The sequence below is a fragment of the Neltuma alba genome, unplaced genomic scaffold (assembly GCF_004799145.2).
Source record: "Neltuma alba isolate B1F8T4 unplaced genomic scaffold, ASM479914v2 tig00011775_pilon, whole genome shotgun sequence".
NCBI lineage: Eukaryota > Viridiplantae > Streptophyta > Magnoliopsida > Fabales > Fabaceae > Neltuma > Neltuma alba.
Genome location: NW_021636398.1, coordinates 209,161 through 232,800, shown reverse-complemented (window position 1 = coordinate 232,800; position 23,640 = coordinate 209,161). Strand labels below are relative to the sequence as shown.

Sequence of the window (23,640 nt, the reverse complement as noted above, 5' to 3'; positions counted from 1 at the left end):
CCGCCTATTTATGGGAGTGAGGCAGGATCGGAGGAGCCTTACGTATATATAGCGGAGGCACACCGCCACGTCACTGTCAGCGTCAAAACGAATCCAATAAAATATTCACAATTGTTGATAATAAACAATTCTTAAACCATCCTTTTTAAGAACTACCCTCTTCCTTACCAGTAATTTTAGTGTTTAAAATTTTACTTTATTTTGATTTCCGTTCATAAAATTCTAAACCAATAATTTTTATTTTTAAAACATAATTTTATTTTAATTTTGATACTTGAAAGATACTGTTCTAAAAACTAAAAAAATTTTAAACTTACTAAAACAAATCGAATTTCAACAATAAAAACTTTTAGTTTCAAATTTTATTAAATTTTAAATACCAAAATCATTAATTTTAAATTTTAGACAACACAACCATAAGAAGTCATATCTTTTAGGATGTAAAAATTATATATGTTGAAAATATCTAAGTATTTAATGTATTTTTTATATGTTTACTGTAGAAATAACTTTTTTTCCATATTTATTATTTTTAATTAACTTTTTATCTACATAAATTGGTAATTTGTATCTTATAGAAAGAAAATGAGGTGATGCTTTCAAATTTTAAACATTTGCAAAATATAGTTATAGTCAGTTTGCTATGAGAGAAATGGAGGGAATGAGAAGGGAGGAAAAATTTTAATAATATTGTTTTAAAAAATTAAAAAAATGGGGTTAAAATTTTTTGATTAATTTTAGTTACTCTTTTATTTTATATTTTCTTTTTATCAAATTTTATAATCCTATTTTTTCAATTTTCTAAAACCAGCTTATTAAATTTTTTTCTTCTCTTCCGTCTTCGTCTATTTCCCTCATACCAAACAAACCTCTTAATGGTAAGATAATAAATTTACTTTTTATAATAATAATTATTACCAAAAAAATGTTATGGCTAACTGTGTTGTAATTTGATGATTTAAAACAAACTTTGTAAAATTAAAGAATTAACTTGAAATTTTAGAAAATAAATTAAATTACAAAAAAGTCACTTTTATTTCATTTAAATGATAAAATTTATTTTGTACAATTTTTATTTGATATCGGTGTTCTTTGAGCCTTGGATGTGCATTAGTTCTGGATATTTAACTCACCTGAATATTTTATCTGTTCAAAAAAAATTGAAAATTTAAGGCAAGATTATGGTAATTGATGAAGGTGAGGGAATACTTTTTTTTTTTGTTTGAGCTTAAAATTTTATTCTACCTGATATATGAAAAATATGAAAAAATTTTAATGATGCAGTCATAAACATTATAATTAACTTTAGCGACCTTGGCAAAAAAATAATAATTAACTTTATTGACTAAAGTTTGATAACAATTTTTTCAGATTATTATTATTTAATTAATTGAAACTACGATAGTTTAAAATTTCACAATTTTATTCATAAGTCGTACTTTTATTTAGAAAATTTATAGAGATTAATTTTTTCTCTCAACAAACTATGAAATTTTAGGAAACGAAAATTGGGAAAATTTAATTTATTCGTAGAATTATTTTTTTTTTGGGAGGGTGGGCAGAACTTTTGAATAGAGAATCTTTCTTCATTGGAATTGTTTTTCAGTAGATTAAAACCACCTAGATTAAGCTTGAATTTTTTTATTATTGATTAAAATTTATTGCTGTGCTATATTTTTCTTTGTTGAAAATAAAAGCATAAATTCTACATTATTTAAATCAAGTTTATTTAAAACAAAAGCACAATAGAAAATAGTTGAGGTCAAAAAAACTTTAAAAGGTCAGAAAAAAGAAAAAAGAAAGCAGTTCAATTTTGATAATGGGTCTACAAATTGGCCTTTGCTTCCTCTTCTCATTTCTTTCCTTTTTAAAAAAAAATAAATTTACAGAACAACTGACGAATTCATTTCGTGTGCTCTTACGATCGCCACATAAATTTACGCAGCTATGTCAGCTTTTACCAAATGATGACTTCATTACGTGGGCTCCAAGTATCGAGTTCGTATTTTAAAAAAAATACAGAGGAATGAAAAAATATGGAAAAGAAAAAACAAAATTAAACCAGTATAAATTAATAATAGTTATCAATATTTTTCCTTTTCTTTTTTAAATATAAGCATAGGCATTGCATAATCTTGTTTGAGACAGCGTGAGGCACTAAATACAGAAACCTCTTCCAACAAAATTTCAAACCTTGGTCAATTCTTGATGAGTATTGGATAATTTTAGAAGGGATATAATTATATAAATAAATTAATTAAATGGTTGAAATTTAAAGAATTGAGTTGAGAAATTGTAAATAAGTTAAAATTATAATGACTAAATGGTTAAATTTTTCCTTTCGTTTCTTTTTTTTGGCCGACAGTTAAATTTTTCTTATTTAGTATTAGTATCAAATTAGTATAAAATGCAGTATTGATATACAAATTTGTTCAGGAAGTTTTCAATTTTTTAGGCACCTGAAAATTTTCTTGAATGTAAATTTGTTATAAAAGTTCAAAATTATTAATGATTAATGTTACTATTTTAATAATCGGTATTAATTTTTTAATAATAGGATAACATTACTATAATTTACTCCCTCAGTCCTAAATATAAAATCTTTATACACACTAGTATAAGTATCTTGTATTTAGAACTGGAAGAATATTTGGTTAGGTTTGTAACATGTCAAGTCTGTTAAGAGATCCATTAAAATATACAAACATGCAATGAATGGGCCAAAGATTAATGGACCAAAAGATTTGAAAAGTGGGCTCGCGTTGGTACTTTGTAGGAACAATGGATTAGGGTGCAGTATTTATTTTGCGGAATCGTCTCGCCCTCTTGGACTTTCTTGAAGGATTATGTTCTAATCCTACTTCTCATGCTTCACTTTCTTTAGTTATTGTTTGTCTTTTCTTTTTGAGTTGTTATACTCTTTAATTGATATGTCAAAGTAATATACTCCTCCGGTCCTAAATATAAAACTCATTTTATAGTGTAAATTATACTCCTCCGGTCCTTAATATATGACACAATTGTTGAGTTGGTTTTGGTCCTAAATATAATACTCATTTTTTATATTTATTAATTTTCTCTAAATTACCCCTATGGATACTCCTCAACCATAACCAAGTAGAAGAGGGAGAAGGGGTATTAAAAAAGATGATTATGGTGTTTTAGGAGAAATGTGTCACATTTCTTATAATTAACTAACTTACCTAACTTCTTTAATCTAATCAAATTAGTTAAATGGATCTTACATTAAGAACCGGAGGAGTATTACAAAATGAATCTTATATCTAACACCGAAGTAGTATTACCTTGTGTTTCCCATAATATTTATGACTCCATGCAATGGAATTTATTCTCTTGTGCCTGCATTTGCAAATGTTAGTGGCTGTGACGTCAAAACATATACGATAGCTATATAAATATATATATATATATATAACACTTAATGGTAATTGATTTATTGATTCACACTATTAACAATTTTGTAAATGAAAATGGTTGTGATATAGAGGGTAGAAAATTATGTTACTAGTATAGCAGAGGAACTAAGAGAGAAAATGTTGAATTTTGTATTTGTGCAATTGTTTAAAACTGTTGAAAATTTTGTGGGAGCTCTTAAGTATGAAGTTGTTGAAACTTGAGTTTGTGTATCTTTTGTTTGATTACCTTTCTTCTTCTTTAGCAAAAAAAGGGGGGGGGGAACCTTTCTTCTTCTTCTTCTGTCGGTGAAATCCCTTCCTTTTTCTTAGGTGGCTTCTTAGTTGATGATTGATGAGGCCTCCTAAGTCCTATAATAAATAAATACCAGCACAAAATAAGTAATAAATAAATGAAAAAATCTCCCAAAAAAAATGGCTCTAAAATTTCAAAATACCAAATCAGGTATCACTATCAAAATGTGTTGTTATTTGCTTTTTAAATGCTATCAATTGTTATTAAAGTGTAATGAATAAAATTAATTTGGAATTTTAAAGATATTTTTTTGGCCCTAAATAAATCTGACTAATATGCTCAAATATTAAAGGACCTGAGTCCTCTATTTCTAATTGGGAAGTTAAATGGAAAAGGAAAATTTGGAAGAAGAAAAAATCCTCCATTAAAAATTTTGTTAAGAGAAGAATTTACTCGTATTTTGTATATACAAAAGTTGCAGAGCACCCATATTTTTAACATATAGAAATTTCTTAAACAATACTTACATCAAAATTTTTTATATTCATTGTACCAAATTTTCTAACGAGACATGACCATGTGCCCTATTTTTAAAATATCAACATTTAATAATATTTAATTATAAATCTACAAAAAAAAACATGCGTGACTATGTGTGATTGGAGAACTTAAGATAATGGATATAAGAAATTTTTTTATCAAAGAATATTAAAAAAAAAACTTGACCTAAATTTTTTTCTAAATTATTGTTTGGAACAAATTTTTGCAATTATGAAGCGCGTTCCACCCCAGATTCTTATTAAGTCAAAACTAGTAAGGTTTTCTAAATCAATTAAATAACTTTTTATAAAATAGTTTAATGTGTTTTGCTCGTTATTAATTATTACTCAATGATCATTTTCTAAATCAATTTGATGAATTTCCTACTTAATTTAATGTCCTCTATTTTTTAATTATTAATATTTACGAGCTATTTATGAATCTCTAATTATCAACTCTAACAGTTAGTTCTGAAATACATCTTCTTAATTCTTTCACTAGCCCAAATTTACATTTTAGTATACATTAAAGCTTCTTTTTATTTATTTTAACAATTCAAAACGCCTCCCCCGAAAAAAGACCCACACATCACACAAACACATCCACCTCATATTTGGTTATAGTGGATATAGAACCCACAACCTGCTTTATGAGCGAAGGTATGGGATGTCATTGAGCTAAGAAGTTTTTGGATATACTAAAGTCTTTTCAATCTTATTGACTTCTTTTGACATGTACGTTAAAATTCCAATAGTTTTCACTCCAATGCATGCTTTGATCAGTTCTCACTTCTCACCTCCAAACATGTAAGCAAGGGTCAACTAATGGGATCCTCTATACCTTCATGCTTGACATTTCTGAATTCTATGTTCTAGGTTAAGCTAAATGTCTCCTATCTCATTTAGATTCCAAATGGATGGAGGGGATGCTCATAACAATAATGTTTATTCGTTACTGCTATGATCAAATACCATATTCTCTCCACGTTTGTTTGGACCCATTTTGAGATTTATTACATCACCTCCACTGTGAAATAGAAGGCCTAGTTTGCAGTGCCTTGCTGGAATGAAGTGTTGGAGTTTCACCTTACTGTTTCAGAATTGGTTGTGCTTCGCATAGAAGTTCATAGTCATGAGATGTCCACGAAGGATAACTTTGTGGGGGAAACATGCTTGCTTGTTTCAAAGCTCAAAAATGGAATTGGGACGGTTCCACTGTGTAGAGGCAAGGGAGATTGATAAGTACACATCTATGAACAAATTCGGTTGTGATATTAAAGCCCAACTCAGGTCAACGAATCATATCTATGAATCAATGAACCAGTCTCTCGAATGGTCCAATACGTATCAATATACAATCACTTTGGTAAATCTAAAGCAATATCCATGCCACAATAAGATCAGAAATAGTATTATACTAACAAATAGATAAGGATTGAAATACCAAGGATCCTGATCACCAAAATAAGCATATCTATCTTAGGGTGTTCCAAACCTCTCCTCTTCTTCCATATATATTGCTGGGAAAATCTCCAAAACAGCAAAATATTTGGTTTGAGTCACGTCGCTATAAAAATCCACCTTCTAAAACTAAGGATTTACTTACTTTAAAGCTTTTTTACTACTACTATGGTAGAAAAAGAAAATGATTAAATTAGCCATCATAGTAGAAAAGGTTTAACTCATTTCAAATGAAATTCAATATGATAGAAAAGAAACAATCAATGACTTATCATGGATATTTTAAACTTCTTAATATTCATACAAATTAATATTTAGAAGAGTGATTGAATTCGCTCTTGAATGCATACATAAAGGCAAAAATTTTACATAACCAAAACATGTAAACCATGTTAGAAAGGGTTTAGCCCCACTAACATGATACTCCTCCGGTCCTTATTATAAGACCCAATTTGACTTTTTATTTGGTCCTAATTATAAGACCCAATCCATTTTCTCTCTTATATTTATGTATTTTTTTCCAAGATAATCCTTCTAATAATGATAGTTTTAGCCAATATACTAAATTAGCAAGGATATTTTAGGAATAACAACACTTATTTATTATAAATAACCAACTTAACTTACTTCCTTAATCTCCTCAAATAAGTCAATTGGGTCTTATAATTAGGACCGGAGGAGTAATAAGAAATGAGTCCTTTACTACAAATGACACATTTCTAAACATCTCAACATGGGCACCTGAGCATTAAATCCAGGAATAGCAAACCAAAGCCCATTTTGCAACCAGGTTATTCAATAATACTCATAATATATCAAAATAATCAGTGTGGATCCGCAAATAAGTTGCATGCATCACCTTAAGGCCTTCAGCCCATTATAGGCACTCAACCATAGCAATCCAATGAGCAAAGTGCAAGGCAATTGTCAAATATCCAAACAACATAGAGTATGCAAAAGAAGAAGGCCCTAGGTGACAATCTATAATCCATCATCACAAACAAAAATAATAAAGACACTACAAGAAGCTATAAAAGCTTAGACCTCTAGATTCTTCCATAATGGCACAACTCTAGATTTTTCATCTGAAAAAATTAATAAGTACGGGGTGAGATATAAGCCTTAGTAACTAATAGTCCAACTCATCATACATACCAATATGTGCTCATAAAGTGTCAAGTGAAATAGTTAAGAATTAGTACATAAACACACATATATATATCTCATATAACAACAGTTCTCAAACTCATAAATCAATTCTTCAAATTCATAATTCATAAATCAATACCATTATGCATATGCAATTCCTATAACTGCTTTCCTCACTATGGGGAAGTAAAATCCCAAAAGGCCAATCTCTTACTCTCGGAGAAAGAGCCAAAAAGGTGATGCCTCACTATAAGGGATATAAAGAAACCATGAGGCTTGTCTCTCACTCCAAGGGACTAAACCAAGAGGTTGTTCTTGCATTTTGAGATAAGATAAGGAGCCAACCATCATACATTAATAAAAGCACTCATCACGTGACTGTAACAGACATAGATCACTCACTAATTCCCATCATATGTATTATGTTCAAAAATTCATTCCATCAATTCCAAGTTACATAATCCATTTACAAATCAAAATCTATAGTTATAACATGATATCATGAAATCAAAGTGTTGCATTTTCAATATCTAGTTCCACATGACTTATTTAATTCTATTATATCAACATAATTTTAGGTATAATCCAAAATACCTTCTATAGTTTCAAAGTAATAAAACCACTCATAAACAACATATTAGCATATATAATGAGTAAAAAATAGTTACTTCTCGCCTAAGTAATGATTAATTACCACAAATAAATTGCCCTGAGTACAACAACACCAATCATAGACAATCTACACAATTGCCACATATTAGTTAACAAACTAATCAATTGGTTAACATTGACGACTAGAGACTCAAACTCAACCCAAAACTTCTCTTAATTTCAAATTGATCGGTCCAAAATTCAATATGCTATTCTAATAGGTCAATCAACTCATAGAAATCCTCAATTTTCTCCCAATTATGCCAATTGATTAACAGCCCTAATTTTCTTAATCTAAATTCGCTATAAAAATACTTAAATATGAAAATCAACTCAAACCACATTCTAAACCGATTAAACATCAATTCTAACTCATAATAACATGACCCTTGTTAAAAAAAAAACATAGCCCAATGATCAAAACTCATTTTGAATCATTACAATACCATTAACCATCATAGACCTTTCAAAAATTACAAACCCTAGGTTCAAATTCCTTTAAACTCCGAATTCAAGAAAACTAACCAATTAAACACTTAGAATAATCTATAGAAGTCATTTAAACTCGAAATAATCAGTTAAAACTTCAACTCATTTGAAATCATTAAAGAACCCTAAGATTCAACTATCTCAATCTTGAAAAACTAAGAGAAAAGGATTGAAATAAGGTTAGAAATATTTACTTTGATATTTGAAATTTCAAATATATTCCTAGGACTGAAATCTACAAGGCCTAGTAGAGTCTCAAAGTTCCACAACCCTAAACCATCTAAAAATTGCTTTTGAAATTGATTTTAACAACCAGCTCGTGATGAGTTTCAAAAGTGCCATTTCTACCAAGCCGTTCATTGTGGCCTTCGCTACGGCTAACTCATGACGAATGCCAAACAACTAAAAAAGACCCAACTTTAAAAATTCATAACTAAGTTCATACATCTCCAAAAATTATAAGTTAGAACTCTTTATACAGCTTGAGATGTTTATTTTCTAATTCAAAAAGAATCACTCAAAGATAAGATTATTTGATCCCCCAAAATTCTTGATTTCCAAGACTGCTAGAAAATGTCTAGCTTAATACCTCCAATCATAAATCTTAGTAACTTTAAGCCTCAAACCTCCAAATTCAGCTACTCAATGCTTCAAAACTCACCAATCCTAATTTAATTGATTTTAAACATTGAGATTAAAACCTAATACTACAAGAAAATATACTTTTGCCTGCCCCATTTATGTCTGTTTACAAAAATGGAGGAGAAAAAATGAGTATTCTTATATGTTTTTGTGAAATAGACAAGAATAGCCGAGATGTTCTCGTCTGTTTTACAACAAACGAGAACATCCAACTTCTCATCTGTTTTATCCATAACAGATGAGAAGTTTCTCATCTGTTAGTGGTAACAGACGAGAGTTCTCATCTGTTGTTAGTGAAACAGACGAGAATTGCTCCTTCTCGTCTGTTATTAATAAAACAGATGAGAAGGGGCCTAAATTTTTTTAAAAAAAATTGCATCCCTAGTTAAAGTTGAGCAACCCGCCACGAATAAATAGATCCCTCCCTTTCCATTTTCGTTTCTGCATCGCCTCTTCCTCCCATCTCCATTGCTCCCCTCACGGCCACAACAGTGGAGTCCATTGCCTCTTCCTCCCATCTCCACTACGAAGCTTGCAGGAGTTGCTTGCCTTTCTCCTCTGCAAGACGACGAAGACGCTGTGGTTCTCGCTCTCTATCTCTAAGTCCAGCGTTCGTTCTCCCTCTCCAAGTTGGTGACTCCACCAAACAAAGGAGCTCACCATTGAAGCCACGATCGCCTGCGTCATCTCTTCTCCCCTTTAAGTCGATGCTAATTGCTTTATTTTTATTAGAATTGAGTTGAATTAGATTAAATTGGTGAATTTAATCATAAATTGTTCAAAATTGCTTGTTGAATTTAGTTTTGAATTGGTTTGATTTTGTTGTAATTTAACTGAATTGTATTAAATTGTCATCATTAGTTTTGAATTGTTTTATGGTTTTTTTTCTAAATTGAGTTGAATTAATCTTAAATTATTCAAAATTCCTTGTTGAATTTAGTCTTGAATTAAATTTTTCAAAATTTATTAGGTCGTAACATAATGGATCATAGTTGGATGAGTACTTTGAGAATGAGTGACGAATATGAGAATGGGGTAGAACGGTTTATTGAATTTGTTAAAAGAAATGCTCCAAGCAAAAACAGAATGTATTTTTTCTAAGAATTATTGTGATATCCAACAATGTATAAATCTCACTCTATGTTGCAATTATCATTGGAGTTTGTGTGTTCTTTGCCCCATGGACAACATCATTTACTGGTTTGATCCTTTAGGTCGTGGTCCAAGTAGTGAGAGGGTGTTTTCAACATGTAAATACTTTAAAGTAAATCAATAATTTTGTTTTTACTATAAATTGTTTAACTTGTGCTTTTTATTTGCTTATAAAGCTTTAAAGACTTATTATGCAATGGGTGGGAAACCTGCAGGAAAAAATGGCCCACAACTTGGATATATCCTAACGTAAGTAGTTTGAATTGAAGTTCTTTCATTGATGATAGTTATTTCATATATGCATAATGCATTGTACCATTTCCTTGTGATTTGTAATGCCCTAAGGAACAAAGGTTAACAGAGTGCGGATACTACATTATCTGTTATATGTTTGAAATTATTGAGAGTGGATGTAATAAAAAATTTGAAGAGGTAAGTAAATATAATTTTAGTTTTGTAATAGTTGTTGAATTTTTAAATTGAATTGTTACTTATTTTATTTTCTTCATATGTTTAAATTTGTTCACTTGTTAATGTATAGATTTTTGATAATGACTGCTCATACTCCGCTGATGATATTGATTTTATCCGAGACCTTTTGGCTCAGCAACTGCTTCAAGAATGGTGGTCTAGGGATTAATAAAGCTTATGTTTGGAGATAACTTAGTATAATTAGGTTATCAATTTTGACTTTTGCAATTTGTTCTTTTGACTAGTTAGTATTGAAGAAATCATGATCTTGATATATGTTGGCTGAAAATATTGACTGGTTTAAATGTCACACTATTTGAACTTGTTGGAAAGTGGTATATTCACGTCTGTTCCAAGAAAACAGTAGTAAATGGGAAAACTTTTTACTTGTGTTATGAAAAAACAGAAGTAAAAGGTCACTGTTTTTACTTTTGTTTTATGCCCAAATAGATGTAAGCAACAATTTTGGAAAAAACAGAAGTAGAACAGTGATTTTTTACTTCTGTTAATAACAGATATAAATAACACCATTTTCCTCCTTTGTTCAAAATAGAAATAAAAGGTGGGGTACTTTTTATGTCCCTTCTTTTCATGTCCCTCTCAAAATAGAAGTAAAAGGTTATCCAAAATAAAAGTAAAAAGTCTCTATTGTAGTAGTGTAATGTAACGTCCTGAGTTTTATCGAGTTTTAATAGCCTCTTTTGGTTGATTTTGAGGATAGATTGGTGATTTAACCTTGATCTTGGTGTTTGACTTGGGATTGAGGTATGTTGAAAGAATAGGTGAACAATCCCTCTCAGGGATTGTTCGCCGCGGTGAACCGAGAGTTCCAGGGGGAATATCTTTTCAGGAAGGTTTGGCCGCAACGAAATCAGAGGGATGCCGCGACAAAGTTGTTCAGGTGAGCGAGGTTTCCCTCTCGGGAAGGTCTTGCCGCGGTGAAGGTTTTTTGGGCGAACGAGTTTCCTCTCAGGAAGCTTTCGCCGCGACGAAGTCAGGTTTTCAGGCGAGTAATCCCTCTCGGGATTAGTTCGCCGTGACGAAGTTATGAGTTCGCAGCGGCGAAGGGGGTCAAATCTATATAGTCGCAGGAGGGGTCAGATGTGCGAAAATTAGAAAATCTGAAGGAAGAGAGAGAGGCTCTGCTAGGGTTTCAAATTTTTGGCTTAGAGGGGGCATTTCTAAGGATCCATTACCTCAAGTAAGTGATTTTAACCTCTAATCTACTTTCTTTCTTGGAATTTCTGAGGATTTATGGTGAAACCCTAGAGTTCTCTAGGTTGTGATGGAATTGAGGTTTTTGACCGATTGTTTTGAGTTTAATTGATTGCTTTGGGTTAGTCTAAGTATTTAATCGATGTAGTTTTCTTGGATTTAAAGAACTTTGTATTTTTGGTTGGCCGGAGGCCATTTCTAGTGTTTTGTGAAACTTTGATATACATTGTTGGAAACCAATCGTATGGGCTGATGTTGTTGTCTTTTGTTACCCGGACTGGAGGCCCGGAGGCCTAGTAGATGTTAATGAATGATTTTAGTTGCATGCAACGGAGTTTGGGTTTGAACCGAGTTTAAATGTCAATTTCTAAAATTATGCAAATTTCTTTCTACTGTGGTAGTTTGTTGTAACATCTTTCCTTTTCTACCATAGTAGTGACTTTACGACGAGTTTATAATGTTTTGTGGGTTAAGGGCTTTACATGTAAGATATTACAATTGCAAGGACATTATCCTTAAGAGATATCCCATTACCCCTTAGTGATTTAAAAAGCAGCACTTCTTAGGATTAAACGAACTCTTCTTGTAAAAATATTGGGTGACTGGACAATAAAAAATAAAATAATTCAATAAAAAGACAAAAGGTTTTCTTCTCCACTGCAAATGGAGTACTGATGTGGTGAAGGTATCTATAAATAATGATCGATGTAATGCCTTAAAACGGCATCTCTCTTCATATTAATAATAACATGACTTTTCAAAAAGCAAATTTCTTTATATTAAAAATATTTCAACAATATTAAAATTACTCTTTCTTTGATATACCCACACACAATATTTATAATATTCACAACATATATTGCCATGGATATGAAAGATTCCAATGAAGTTTATTTAACAAAGCAAACATTGAAGTTTAATTTAATAAAAATTATTGGCGTGCTTACAAGTAATGGGAGTGTGGGGAATATATATGTCTGGCTCCACCAACTTGTCCACTCTCACCTCCAAGGCATGCCTAGGCTCTGTTTGGATGCTCCAAAACCGTGGTTTTAGAAGCAATTTTTCGCAAAACGAGATAACCTCCTCCACATATTTACTTCGTAATCCGTAAAAGCACTTCTGAAACCATGGTTTTGTTTTTATCCAAACACTCCCTTACTTTGTATTTATTAGCTGGTCAATTCATTAAAAAAAAAAAAAGACATGGAAATAACACGAGAAATTCATGTAATACTGAATTTTCGGAACCCATATCTTTAATTTGTTATTCAAAATGTTAATATCATCATTTGAATGGTCAAGCTGCTGTTTATGTAATGTGACGTGTCTGGGACAACCTCAAGATTGGTGTTACACACACACATATGGCTATATATATTCTCATATTTGAAGAGTAGTGCAAAGATAAAGCAAAGAGCTCCATTGTTTCATATAAACCCGCCATCTCAGAGCTCTAGTGGTGGAAAGGACCACTGATATCGCCATAATGCTTTCTGGGGTTTCTTTGGTTTTCAAGGTTTTGCCGTCCACACGCATAATATATATGCCTTCATCATTATTATGTCACTTCCAACCTTACTTTTCTCAGAGGGGTGTGGGGGGTTCAGCTGATGCTGCCCTTTAATTTTAGAGCTGTTCTTAAATATATTTTTTGTGAGTTTTGTTACGTTAGATTTTATATAAAATGAGTGACATTTTAATATCTTATTTACAAAAAAGAATTTAGTTTTCAATTTTTTATAATTTTTCAAAGATTTTGTGCTCTAACTTCAAAAGAGATTGAACCATTTAAAGTGCTAAATTTTTAAAATCATAAAAAATTGAAAACTAAATCATTTTTTATAAATAAGATACCAAAATATTACTCATTTTATTAGAATTTAATGATAAAAAGAATTGCAAAAAAAAATTGGGAAAAAGCCCCAAAATTAAGGGGCAGCTGACACCCCCTCCTTTTCTTTACACTTAACTATGTGTGTAGTAGGAAATGCAATAGATGAATGAGCAAGTTGTGGTGGGGTTCTAAGAGATATATAGTCAAGGAACTTGGATATATACCTGGGTTTTCTCAAATTTTAGGTAAATAGAGACCACATGAAAGCTGAAGAATGAGCTATATATCAAGAGATATTAGATTTGTTTGGGACAAGGGCTTCAAGCAAACAATTTTAGAATATGATTCAAACACAATTATGGAGAATTAATATCGAGAATGGTACGTAGTTTAGGAAATGAGTTTGGGTGCTCATCAGTTTTGATGAGCACCTAGCACTCATAGAATCTGGACGGTTTAGATTTAATTTTATTTTTATTTTTATTTTTTAAATAATTATTTTAATAGGAATAAAATAAAAAAATAAAGATAATCTCTTAACTATTATTTTTTCAAAAATAATTTTTTCTATTTAAAATAATTATTTAAAAATATTAAATCTAGACCGTCCAAATGAGATTTGAATGGTCCAGATTGCTTATCAACTGATAAACGCTGGTGATGAGCACCGAAATTGGACCCGTAGTTTAGTGCTTCTGATGTATTTTCAAGCTTTAGTCCCCTTTCTGCGTGTTTGTGCGCGTGTTTTTAGTGTGAAAAGTCATGAGAGATAAAAGAGCAAGAGAGGATTATATACATACCTAAGTAGTAACGAATTTCTAGATAGAATGACAACGACACACAAACAAAAATAGTGATATAGCCTACAACCTCTTCATGTATAATCTCCCGGCATTTTTGTTCAGAGTAAGAGACAGATTCAGTAAAAGATAATAAAAAGTTGGGTTAAGTTGCCTTCAACGTCCAACCTGAAATATTTTGTTCAATACGTCTAACACTCTAAAATATTTTATACTACGTCTAACACCATGAAATATTTTTTGGACCATAAAATATTTTGTGATGTAATTTTATTCTTAAAGTATTAATTTTTTCAGAAGCAATTATACTTTTTCAAGTATTATTTCATAAGCAATTTTAACTGTCATTAACTCTGCAAAAGATCCATTCAACGAATGTATATCAAACATAATGAAGTATTTTTTAATATTTTTTAGGATGCTGGATGAACTATACAATACTTTAGAATATTGAATACACCTGAAAAAAATATTACGCATCTTAACCCTAAAAACTTCACCTACTTATTATACTTTTCTTTTCTATACTTCTACTTCTATTATTCTTCTTTCTAAAACTACTGTTATTTTAGAGTTTCAATATTTGGTTTACTTTTTTTCTCAAACTATACCTTCATTTATTTGGCGCGTTAAGTAAAGGTCCTTAAGTCAACGGGGAGTACCATTTTAAATTTTTCAATCTAAAGGGTAAAATTTTTACCAAATGGAAGGAACATAATTACTCACACTACCTTAGTTAGATATTTAATTTAGTTTTAAACATAAAATTTTAATTTATTTTATCTTTCAAACTCCTTTTATTCTCTTTGTAAGGCATAGAAAAAAATATTTTTCTCCTATTTATAACTCACTTCTTTAAATAAGTCAGTTTTTTTTATAATTTTTAACATAAATGTACTATTTTGTCCTTCAATTATTATAGTGTAAATAATTATTTTTTAAAAAAATTATTATATTTTAATAGAGAATTAATACAATTTAATATTTTTCTTGATCTGAGTAAAAGTATCTTATAAAGAAGATCAGATGAATAACATTTTATCTATTAAATAGTTCCGATGATAATTGAACATGTTAACGTTCCACAAAAGGGTAATTCAAATGCAAATAATTGACAATGATATTTTTAGGGATTAATGATACATATTTATTATAAAATAACTAATTTAATTAATTTTTTTAATATTTATAAAATAATTATCTTTTTTATATTAAAGAGTAGGTAAAGTAGTATTTAGAAAAGGTGAAACTTATAAACTCATTTAAAAAAAAACACTTAAAGAAATCGCTTGTAGAAAAGTCCGACCATGTATATGAATTGTTGAAACAGCATTTTTGTAATGTAAGAATATGAAATGTTCGTGTCATTTTTGGCCACAAACAAATGTCCATTTCATTGTGATGAACAGAGATGATTCTGATGGGCCATCACTGCCTATTCCTAAAGTCATATCTCTCTATTATTCTCCTCACCCTGACCTCTTACCACGGGACAGTACTATTACCAGAGGACAAGAATTATATTAGAAACTATTCTCTCTTGTGCAAAATATAAATTAAATTTTATCTATTTATATTTATTAAAAAAACTAATTAAAATCAATTCAGAATATGAAATGTTCGTGTCATTTTTGGCCACAAACAAATGTCCATTTCATTGTGATGAACAGAGATGATTCTGATGGGCCATCACTGCCTATTCCTAAAGTCATATCTCTCTATTATTCTCCTCACCCTGACCTCTTACCACGGGACAGTACTATTACCAGAGGACAAGAATTATATTAGAAACTATTCTCTCTTGTGCAAAATATAAATTAAATTTTATCTATTTATATTTATTAAAAAAACTAATTAAAATCAATTCAGAATAATAAATGTGTAAGACATGTATTTATTTTTTTTCTAATATATCCTTATTAATGAAGAGAATAAGTAAAAGATACAATGAACAAATTAAAAAAAGAAAGAGAATATATTAGGGTAAAATTAGAAAAAAACTCATTAAATCCTTAGATAAAAGTGAATGTTATCTTATAAAAAATAATTTTTTAAAGAAAGTTTTGTTTATATTTTGAACTGGAGGTAGTATTGTTAAAAAAAAAATTGAAAAAAAAAGTAATTAAGAAAACAGAAGTCATGCATAATAATTGATACGATTTAATATATAATTGAACTAATTTTAGAAGTACTTTTTTCTGCCAACAATTTAAAAGCATCCGAAATTAAACATATGCACAGACCTTTTCCTTTTTCAGTTTGATTTAAAAGCAGTAATTTATAGAAAGTTTATTTATAAAAGAATGGAATATTTTTATCTCAATTTTTTCACTCGACCAAGAGGAAGCTTCCAGGTAAAATAGCCCGATCAATCAGAGGGATGCTCCATCACGGAACAAATTGAATCCCAGCATTTTCCAGAAGGACATTACGAATAAAGCAAACTGTTTATGGCTTTATGCCAGCAAATATTAATTAGCTATTTATCTTTATTCATAATTTTCTTCCCTAATATTTTTATTTATGAAATACAAATAATTTAATTAAATTTTAGAATATTAATAAAAATATGAAGATAAAAACTAAATCAAAATTCCTTTAAATTGTTAAAATTGAATTAATTTATTAACTAAGTAAACAAAGTATATAAAATGCCAAAGAATCTATAATTTTTCTTAAACAAACCAAAAATATAATAATAAAATTATTAATTCATCACTATAATCACAAAATACATTTAAAAAGCACACGAAATTAAAGACGAAATAATTGCACAGTATATCATATTTTTTAAGTTACCTGCAATATACCAGATGGACATATGCAATAAACACGGGAGATTCTTTAAAAAAAATTGAAATTATTAAATCTCAAATAAAATTTTTTTACAGCTTTATTAATTACAAGACTAATATTATCAAAACTCATTAAAATATTGTCATCAAATTGGATTTAAAATTTAGTAATTTAAAAAAAAATTTCGTGAAATTTTTCCTATAAACATATGCCTATTAAATTTACGATATTAAACCTTAAACAAATTACACAATCCGATAAGACAATAAAGTACGCTCATTCCTTCCACTGATCCAGTCTACAGTAATAAATGGGTATTTGAAAAATAAACATGAATATACATTAAAACTTATGTAATTTAAATTTTAAAATTAAAATTATACAAATAAAACTAGCCCTTGGTGGACAGATTAGGAACTCCTCCTTAAAATATTTTTTTTTTGGACCGGAAAAATAATTTTCCTTTTTTTTTCCTTGGAAAAGCTAGGCGGAGAAGAGAGAGAAAGGTAAAAAGTCAGCATTAATTGCTCAGTATACGAAAAGGGAGAGAAGAGTGAAAAACAACATTAAAAAAAAAAAAGTGATTTGGAAAAGTGATTCTGGAGAATAGATTTTGGGGAGAATAGATTCTGTGAAGAATAGATTTTGTAAAAAAGTGATTCTGAGAAGTGAGAGTGTTTGGATAGTTGTTATCAGAAGCACTTTTTATATATACAAATTACTAAAAAAAAAGACATAATTTAATATGATAATTACAGAAAAAATAGATTTTATGATATATTTTAATTTGAAGGAATAAAATTGTTAATAATATATTTTTTACCAACATAATTAATAATACATAAGATAATATAATTAATAAATAATTAATGTGTATATATATTTATAAAATATAAGATTAAATATGTTTATCAAAAAATATGTTTATAAAAAAAATAACAAGATACATATCATATAGGTTCTCACACTCTCCTTTTTTCCTCCAAAAGCAAAAAAATTTTACTTTTTCCAAAACCATGGTTTTGACCCAAAACTATGGTTTTGGTTTTTAGAGGGGGTGTTTGGGTGATTGACATCCCAAACCATGGTTTGGGTCCCCAAACCATGGTTTGGGGTGTCACCCAAACACACCCTAAATGCTAGTAATGGCAGATTGACTTCCCCGCGGCCCATTGCAATGTTTTATAAGCGGTTTGAAATCGTGCAAGGTCGGAAAACAATTTATTCACAAGTAATTGTTAATAGTTTGATTTTAATTTATTTTATTTATGTTATTTATTTTTTTAAGTAAGTTTCTATAATAATAATTCTAATCAACATATTTAACTAAAGATATTTTTAAAAAATAACGTATATTGATTTTAAATAATTAATTTAATTAATTTTTAAAAAAAATTAAAACGCGAGCAACTTATGAGTTGATTTGTATCATCCCAGCAAAATATCTGGTTACCGGAACCAACAAGGTGGTCTTAGTGCTGGTGATAAGTTTCCATGTCTCTTCATAATGACCCCTCCACTTTAAGGTTTTTTTCCTTCTCTGTAGTTGCTTCTCTGTGTCTCCACCTCTCTTGTCATCATCTTCATCACTTTCACCTTATGGCTTCTTCATCAGCTCTGGTTTTCCCCCACACCCTCCTTCCTTCTCTTTCCTTATCGAACTCCATTAATGACCTCATCTTCTTCTGCAACAACCCCACAAGCAAACCTCTTGTTCTTCTCTCAAAACACACATCATCCTTCTCCTCACCTTCTTCATCAATTTCACCCATCAAGTGTTCTTCTTCAATCTCAAGTTTAGTCCCAGAACTCCATCAAGAGAATGAACTTGAAGAAGAAGAAAAAACAGACGAACCTCCCTTGCACGAAATCTGGAGAGAAATTCAAGGATGTAATTACTGGGAAGGATTGTTAGATCCCATGAACGTTCATCTTCGCAGAGAAATCATTCGGTATGGTGAAATCGCTCAGGCTTGTTATGATTCCTTCGACTTCGATCCTCACTCTAAGTACTGTGGAACCTGCAAGTACCATCCTTCCGATTTCTTCGAGAAGCTCGACATGGCCGGCGCCGGCTACGCCATCACTCGCTACCTCTACGCCACCTCCAACATCAACCTGCCGAACTTTTTCCAGAAGTCAGCGTCGCTCCGGAGCGTCTGGAGCCCCCACGCGAACTGGATGGGCTACGTCGGAGTCGTCAATGACGCCGACGAGATCAAACGGTTGGGCCGCCGTGACATAGTGATCTCCTGGAGAGGCACCGTGACGTACCTGGAATGGATTTATGATCTGAAAGATATACTTCATCCTGCTAATTTCAGAGATGGTGATCATTCCGTTAAGATTGAATCTGGGTTCTATGACTTGTACACCAAGAAAGAGGATTCTTGCAATTATTGTTCGTTCTCGGCGCGCGAACAGATTCTCGCCGAAGTGAAGCGGCTTACTGAGTATTATGCAGATGAGGAGCTTAGCATTACGATCACCGGGCATAGTCTCGGAGCCTCGTTGGCGATTCTGAGTGCTTATGATATAGCGGAGATGAATCTGAATGTGGTGAACGACGGTGGGGTTACCAGAAAGATTCCGATCACCGTTTACTCCTTTGCCGGCCCCAGAGTTGGGAACTTGAGGTTTAAGGTCTTACCTCAAACTGCATTCTCTATCTTTCTTTTCAGTTTTAATTTCGTATGGTTTTTTTTGACTGTGTTAGATATTTTAATTTTATAAAGAGTTTTTTCAATAGTGTTCTCAAATGAAATATTGACTTATATATATATATATATATATATATATATTAAGTTTAATTTTTAAAATAACAATGATTTTTGCAAAAAAAAAAAATATTTTGACGCTAATGGTATTAGGGGAGTGAAACTATATATAAAGTTAGAAAAGTAAAAGTGAACTTTTATCTTTTAATATTATTGATTAGAGAGCTTTAACCCTATTGCTGTTTATTTAAGGGGAAAAAAACAGCGTTCTTAAGTACTGTCATATTAATTTTGATTTTTATAATAACAATTGTTATAAGAAAAAATATCATTTGAGCTTAATAGTGACTGAAAAGATATTTTTTGTTTTAAGTAAGAGATCGAACTAAAATATCATACCAACTTAAAAGACTAAATGTGAACTTTTGCCTTCTTTTTTAATATGTTGGTTTCAGAATTTACTTCTTTTTGTATAATTTATGTGTTGAACTGTTGATGATTCTTACAAGGAAAAAAAATCATCATTTGAGCTTAATAGTTTTACAATTAGGGGGCTGAAAAGATTTTTTTTGTTTTAATTAAAAGATCAAATTAAAATATCATACCAACTTAAAAGACTAAATATGAACTTTTGCCTTCTTTTCTAATATGTCGGTTTCAGAATTTACTTCTTTTGTATAATTTATGTGTTGAACTGTTGATGAATACTAGGAACGGTGCGAGGAGCTTGGAGTTAAAGTTTTAAGAGTGATCAACGTGCATGATAAGGTACCAAAGGTGCCTGGAGTAATAACCAATGAGAAGTTTCAGTTTCAGAAGTACTTTGAAGACAACTTATCATTTCCATGGAGCTATGCTCATGTTGGGGTAGAGCTTGCTTTAGATCATACACAAAGCACATTCTTGAAGCCGACCAACGACATGGCCTGTGCCCATAACTTGGAGGCACATTTACACTTGGTCGACGGCTACCACGGCCAAGGACAGCCGTTTAGCTTGGCCAATAAAAGAGATATCGCACTCGTTAATAAGAGCTGTGACTTTCTCCGGAATGAGTATGAAGTTCCTCCGTATTGGCGACAAGATGAGAACAAGGGTATGGTGAGGACTAGTGATGGCCGGTGGGTGGTGCCGGAACGGCCTAGAATAGAGGCGCACCCACCTGATACAGCTCACCATCTACAGCAAGTCCTAAAAAGGAACGGTAGTTTTCAATTGAGTGACACATGAAAAATGTGGTTTGGTTTGAATTAGTTCGGTCTGAAAACTTTGGGTTTGTATGTAGCTTTTCTTTTTACCACGTTTTTTTTGGTAGTTGATGCATGCTTTTTGTAGTGGTCCATTTGTTAGGTTAACTAAGTGCAAAAGGCTGGCAAGCATATTTGTAGACACATAAGTGCAAAAGGACGAGTTATCTTTGGTTTGAGGACATAAATTCCTTAAAGTCCCATTTGGTATGAAGTATTGAAAATGAAGGATAAGGATTGGGATTGGGGCTGAAAATATATGTTAAAAGAATGTTTAGCATGAATGATTTCTTATCACATGGGATTAGGCAATCCTATGTAAATGGGATTGGAGAATATCACTTCCACCCGTGGTATTTTTCAATCCTACATATATAGGCTTATCTAATCTCAAGTATCACACAATTACTCATACGAAATATTTTTTTAATATAGTTTTTTTACTCTAATCTTAATCCTTATCTCTTATTTTCAATGTTTCGTATCAAATGGGAGCTAAAAGGTCTTGTAATCTCTTCTTCTTTTTTGTTAACCTAAAATATAATGCTACCTCCAGTTTTTTATATAAGTACTCATTTGACTTTCATTTTGATTCTAAATACAAGAGTCTAAATTCATTTTGTCTCTTATTTTTATTTTTTTCCCAAGATAGTTCTTATAATAATAGTAGTTCTAACCAATACACTTGATTAGTAAGGATATTTTAGAAAATATAATACTTATTAATTATAAATAACTAACTTAATTAATTTTCTTAATATATTTAAATTAGTCAACTAACTTTTATATTAAAGACTGGAGGAAGTACAAGTATTATAATTTAAATTATTAATATACAACAAGTTGATCAAATAATATAAAATATATAGTTTAAAATAAATCCCCAACAATATGGCTTATCCTTTGATTGATTGAGTCCCTCAATTTTTATATTAAAAAATAATTTATTTCAAAAGGCTAGTTGTTATTATTATTATTATTATTATAATAAATTAGGAATCATCATTAACCATTGCTTTTTCTCAAGTGTCCCCATCATTTTGTCTTCAGATCCCACTTATAATTATCTTTCAGATTAAAATTAAGAGCAAGCAAAGATATGATTATTTGTAACTCCTGTTCTCGTGGACAATAATCAATGGCGGATTATCCAATAAAAGCCCCAATCTCTCATGCCGAATTGAGTTCGACTTTTGTTTTTTAGATTGAAAAGAAGGAGTACTTTTAATTTATTTATTTACGAACATGACCATATTTTCTATTTTCTTACAATACTATTATAATAAATCATTTTTTAAGTACTGCTATTTAGTAGTAGTATTTAATCAAAGTAGCTCTTCCAATGTTTACGTTACAATCATTAAACCCTTAACTTTATTTACTGGTGTTAGCGCGCCTTCCATAACTAACTATCCTTAGTTATATTTAATAAACTAGAGGGATTAATAAGAAGAGTTGATAAAGATGAGGAAAAGTGTTTCATGAAAATCCCACCAGGTGTTTGGCTTCTTTAAAAAGTGCTTTTAAAAAACATTTTTTTGTAAATCGAGATAAACTCATTCACATATTTACTTTGTATATCATAAAAATACTTTTAAAACCATGATTTTGATTCCATCCAAGCGCCCATATAAGAGAAAAAAGCTTAATTTGAAATGGATTAATCAGGGAGGCAAAATTACTCTAAAAAAATTTAGGGCTATGCCCGTAAAATAATGAAGAATCCCTAAAAAAAAAAAACCTTTTGAATTTCAAAATCTTAAATAAAGAATTATTATAAAAATGTGTCGTTATTTGCTTTTTAAGTGTAGTCTATTATCATTAAAGTACAATAAACACAACTAATTTAAAATTTTAAAATTAAAAAAAATTAAACTTTTTGTAAAATAATTATGTAGAGTAATATTTCAGAACAAGTTTTAGAGCCAAAATTTTTTTAAAAAGGTTGAACCATTGTTTTTAAAAAGTCTATCTATAGTGGTGAAGTGAAGGATGAAAGAATAGTTTGCTTTATTAGTATGATTGTTATTAATGAAAATACAATGTCCTCTCCCTCTTTTCCAATTTTGTAGAACAAAATGTAACAATTTTTTTTAAAAATGACTTTTTAGAACAAATTCGAAATTTTTTATTTTTCAGAATTCATAACCAAAAACTCATTTTCAAATATTTCTCTATCTTGTCATTTTTAAAATAAAAATATTTTTAAAAAGATCAAACAAGCTTTAGCTTCTAGGCTTTGAAGTGTGGGAGTAATTTTAGTTCTATCTGTGGCCCCAAAAAAAAAAAGTTCTATCCATTATAGCAACAACTTTACTCATGTGAAATAATAACAATAACAATAACTTTTAAGTGCTGGTTTCATTAATAATTAACTTTTTCACTTTAAAAAACACAACAACAAAAGTTGCGACTTTTTTCTGCAGTGAATATGAAGTTTGTTCATATTATCAGTGACAAGAATGGTCGGTGGATTCTAAATTGAAAGAAATATGAAAAGCTTGGTTTAGTTTGAATTGGTTGGTTCGGGGAAATTGTGTGGAGACTTTTGGTGTTCAAGCATGAAACAGCTGTTTTAGAGATCGAGACTTTTCAGACGAATTAAAACAAAGTCAAATTTTGTGCATCAAAACTATTCATTTCAAATTTGAGGGATAAAAATTAAAATGAGGTCAAATTTTATGAATTTAAAATGATATTTTCTTTAAATAAAATTGACCAATTTTATATTTAAGATATGAGGAAGTAAATTCACATTCTTATCTTTGGGTGAACTCTTTGTTATTATCATCATTATACCTTCTA

General features: G+C 30.3%; 1 protein-coding gene across 1 annotated transcript; it reads left to right on the top strand.

Annotated features, from left to right (window-relative positions):
- Window positions 1-18,430: 18,430 nt before the first annotated feature.
- Window positions 18,431-21,091, top strand: LOC114717792 (phospholipase A1-Igamma3, chloroplastic-like). Its single transcript, XM_028902985.1, has 2 exons — window positions 18,431-19,514; window positions 20,300-21,091. The coding sequence occupies exons 1-2, from the start codon at window positions 18,471-18,473 to the stop codon at window positions 20,816-20,818; spliced, it is 1,563 nt and encodes a 520-aa protein (XP_028758818.1). The 5' UTR covers window positions 18,431-18,470; the 3' UTR covers window positions 20,819-21,091.
- Window positions 21,092-23,640: the final 2,549 nt, after the last annotated feature.

Bases quoted from the DNA above. Each gene is read 5' to 3' on its own strand.
- LOC114717792 (XM_028902985.1), top strand. From the start codon at position 18,471: ATGGCTTCTTCATCAGCTCTGGTTTTCCCCCACACCCTCCTTCCTTCT. The intron at 19,515-20,299 runs GTCTTACCTCAA...GATGAATACTAG, and splicing joins TTGGGAACTTGAGGTTTAAG to GAACGGTGCGAGGAGCTTGG.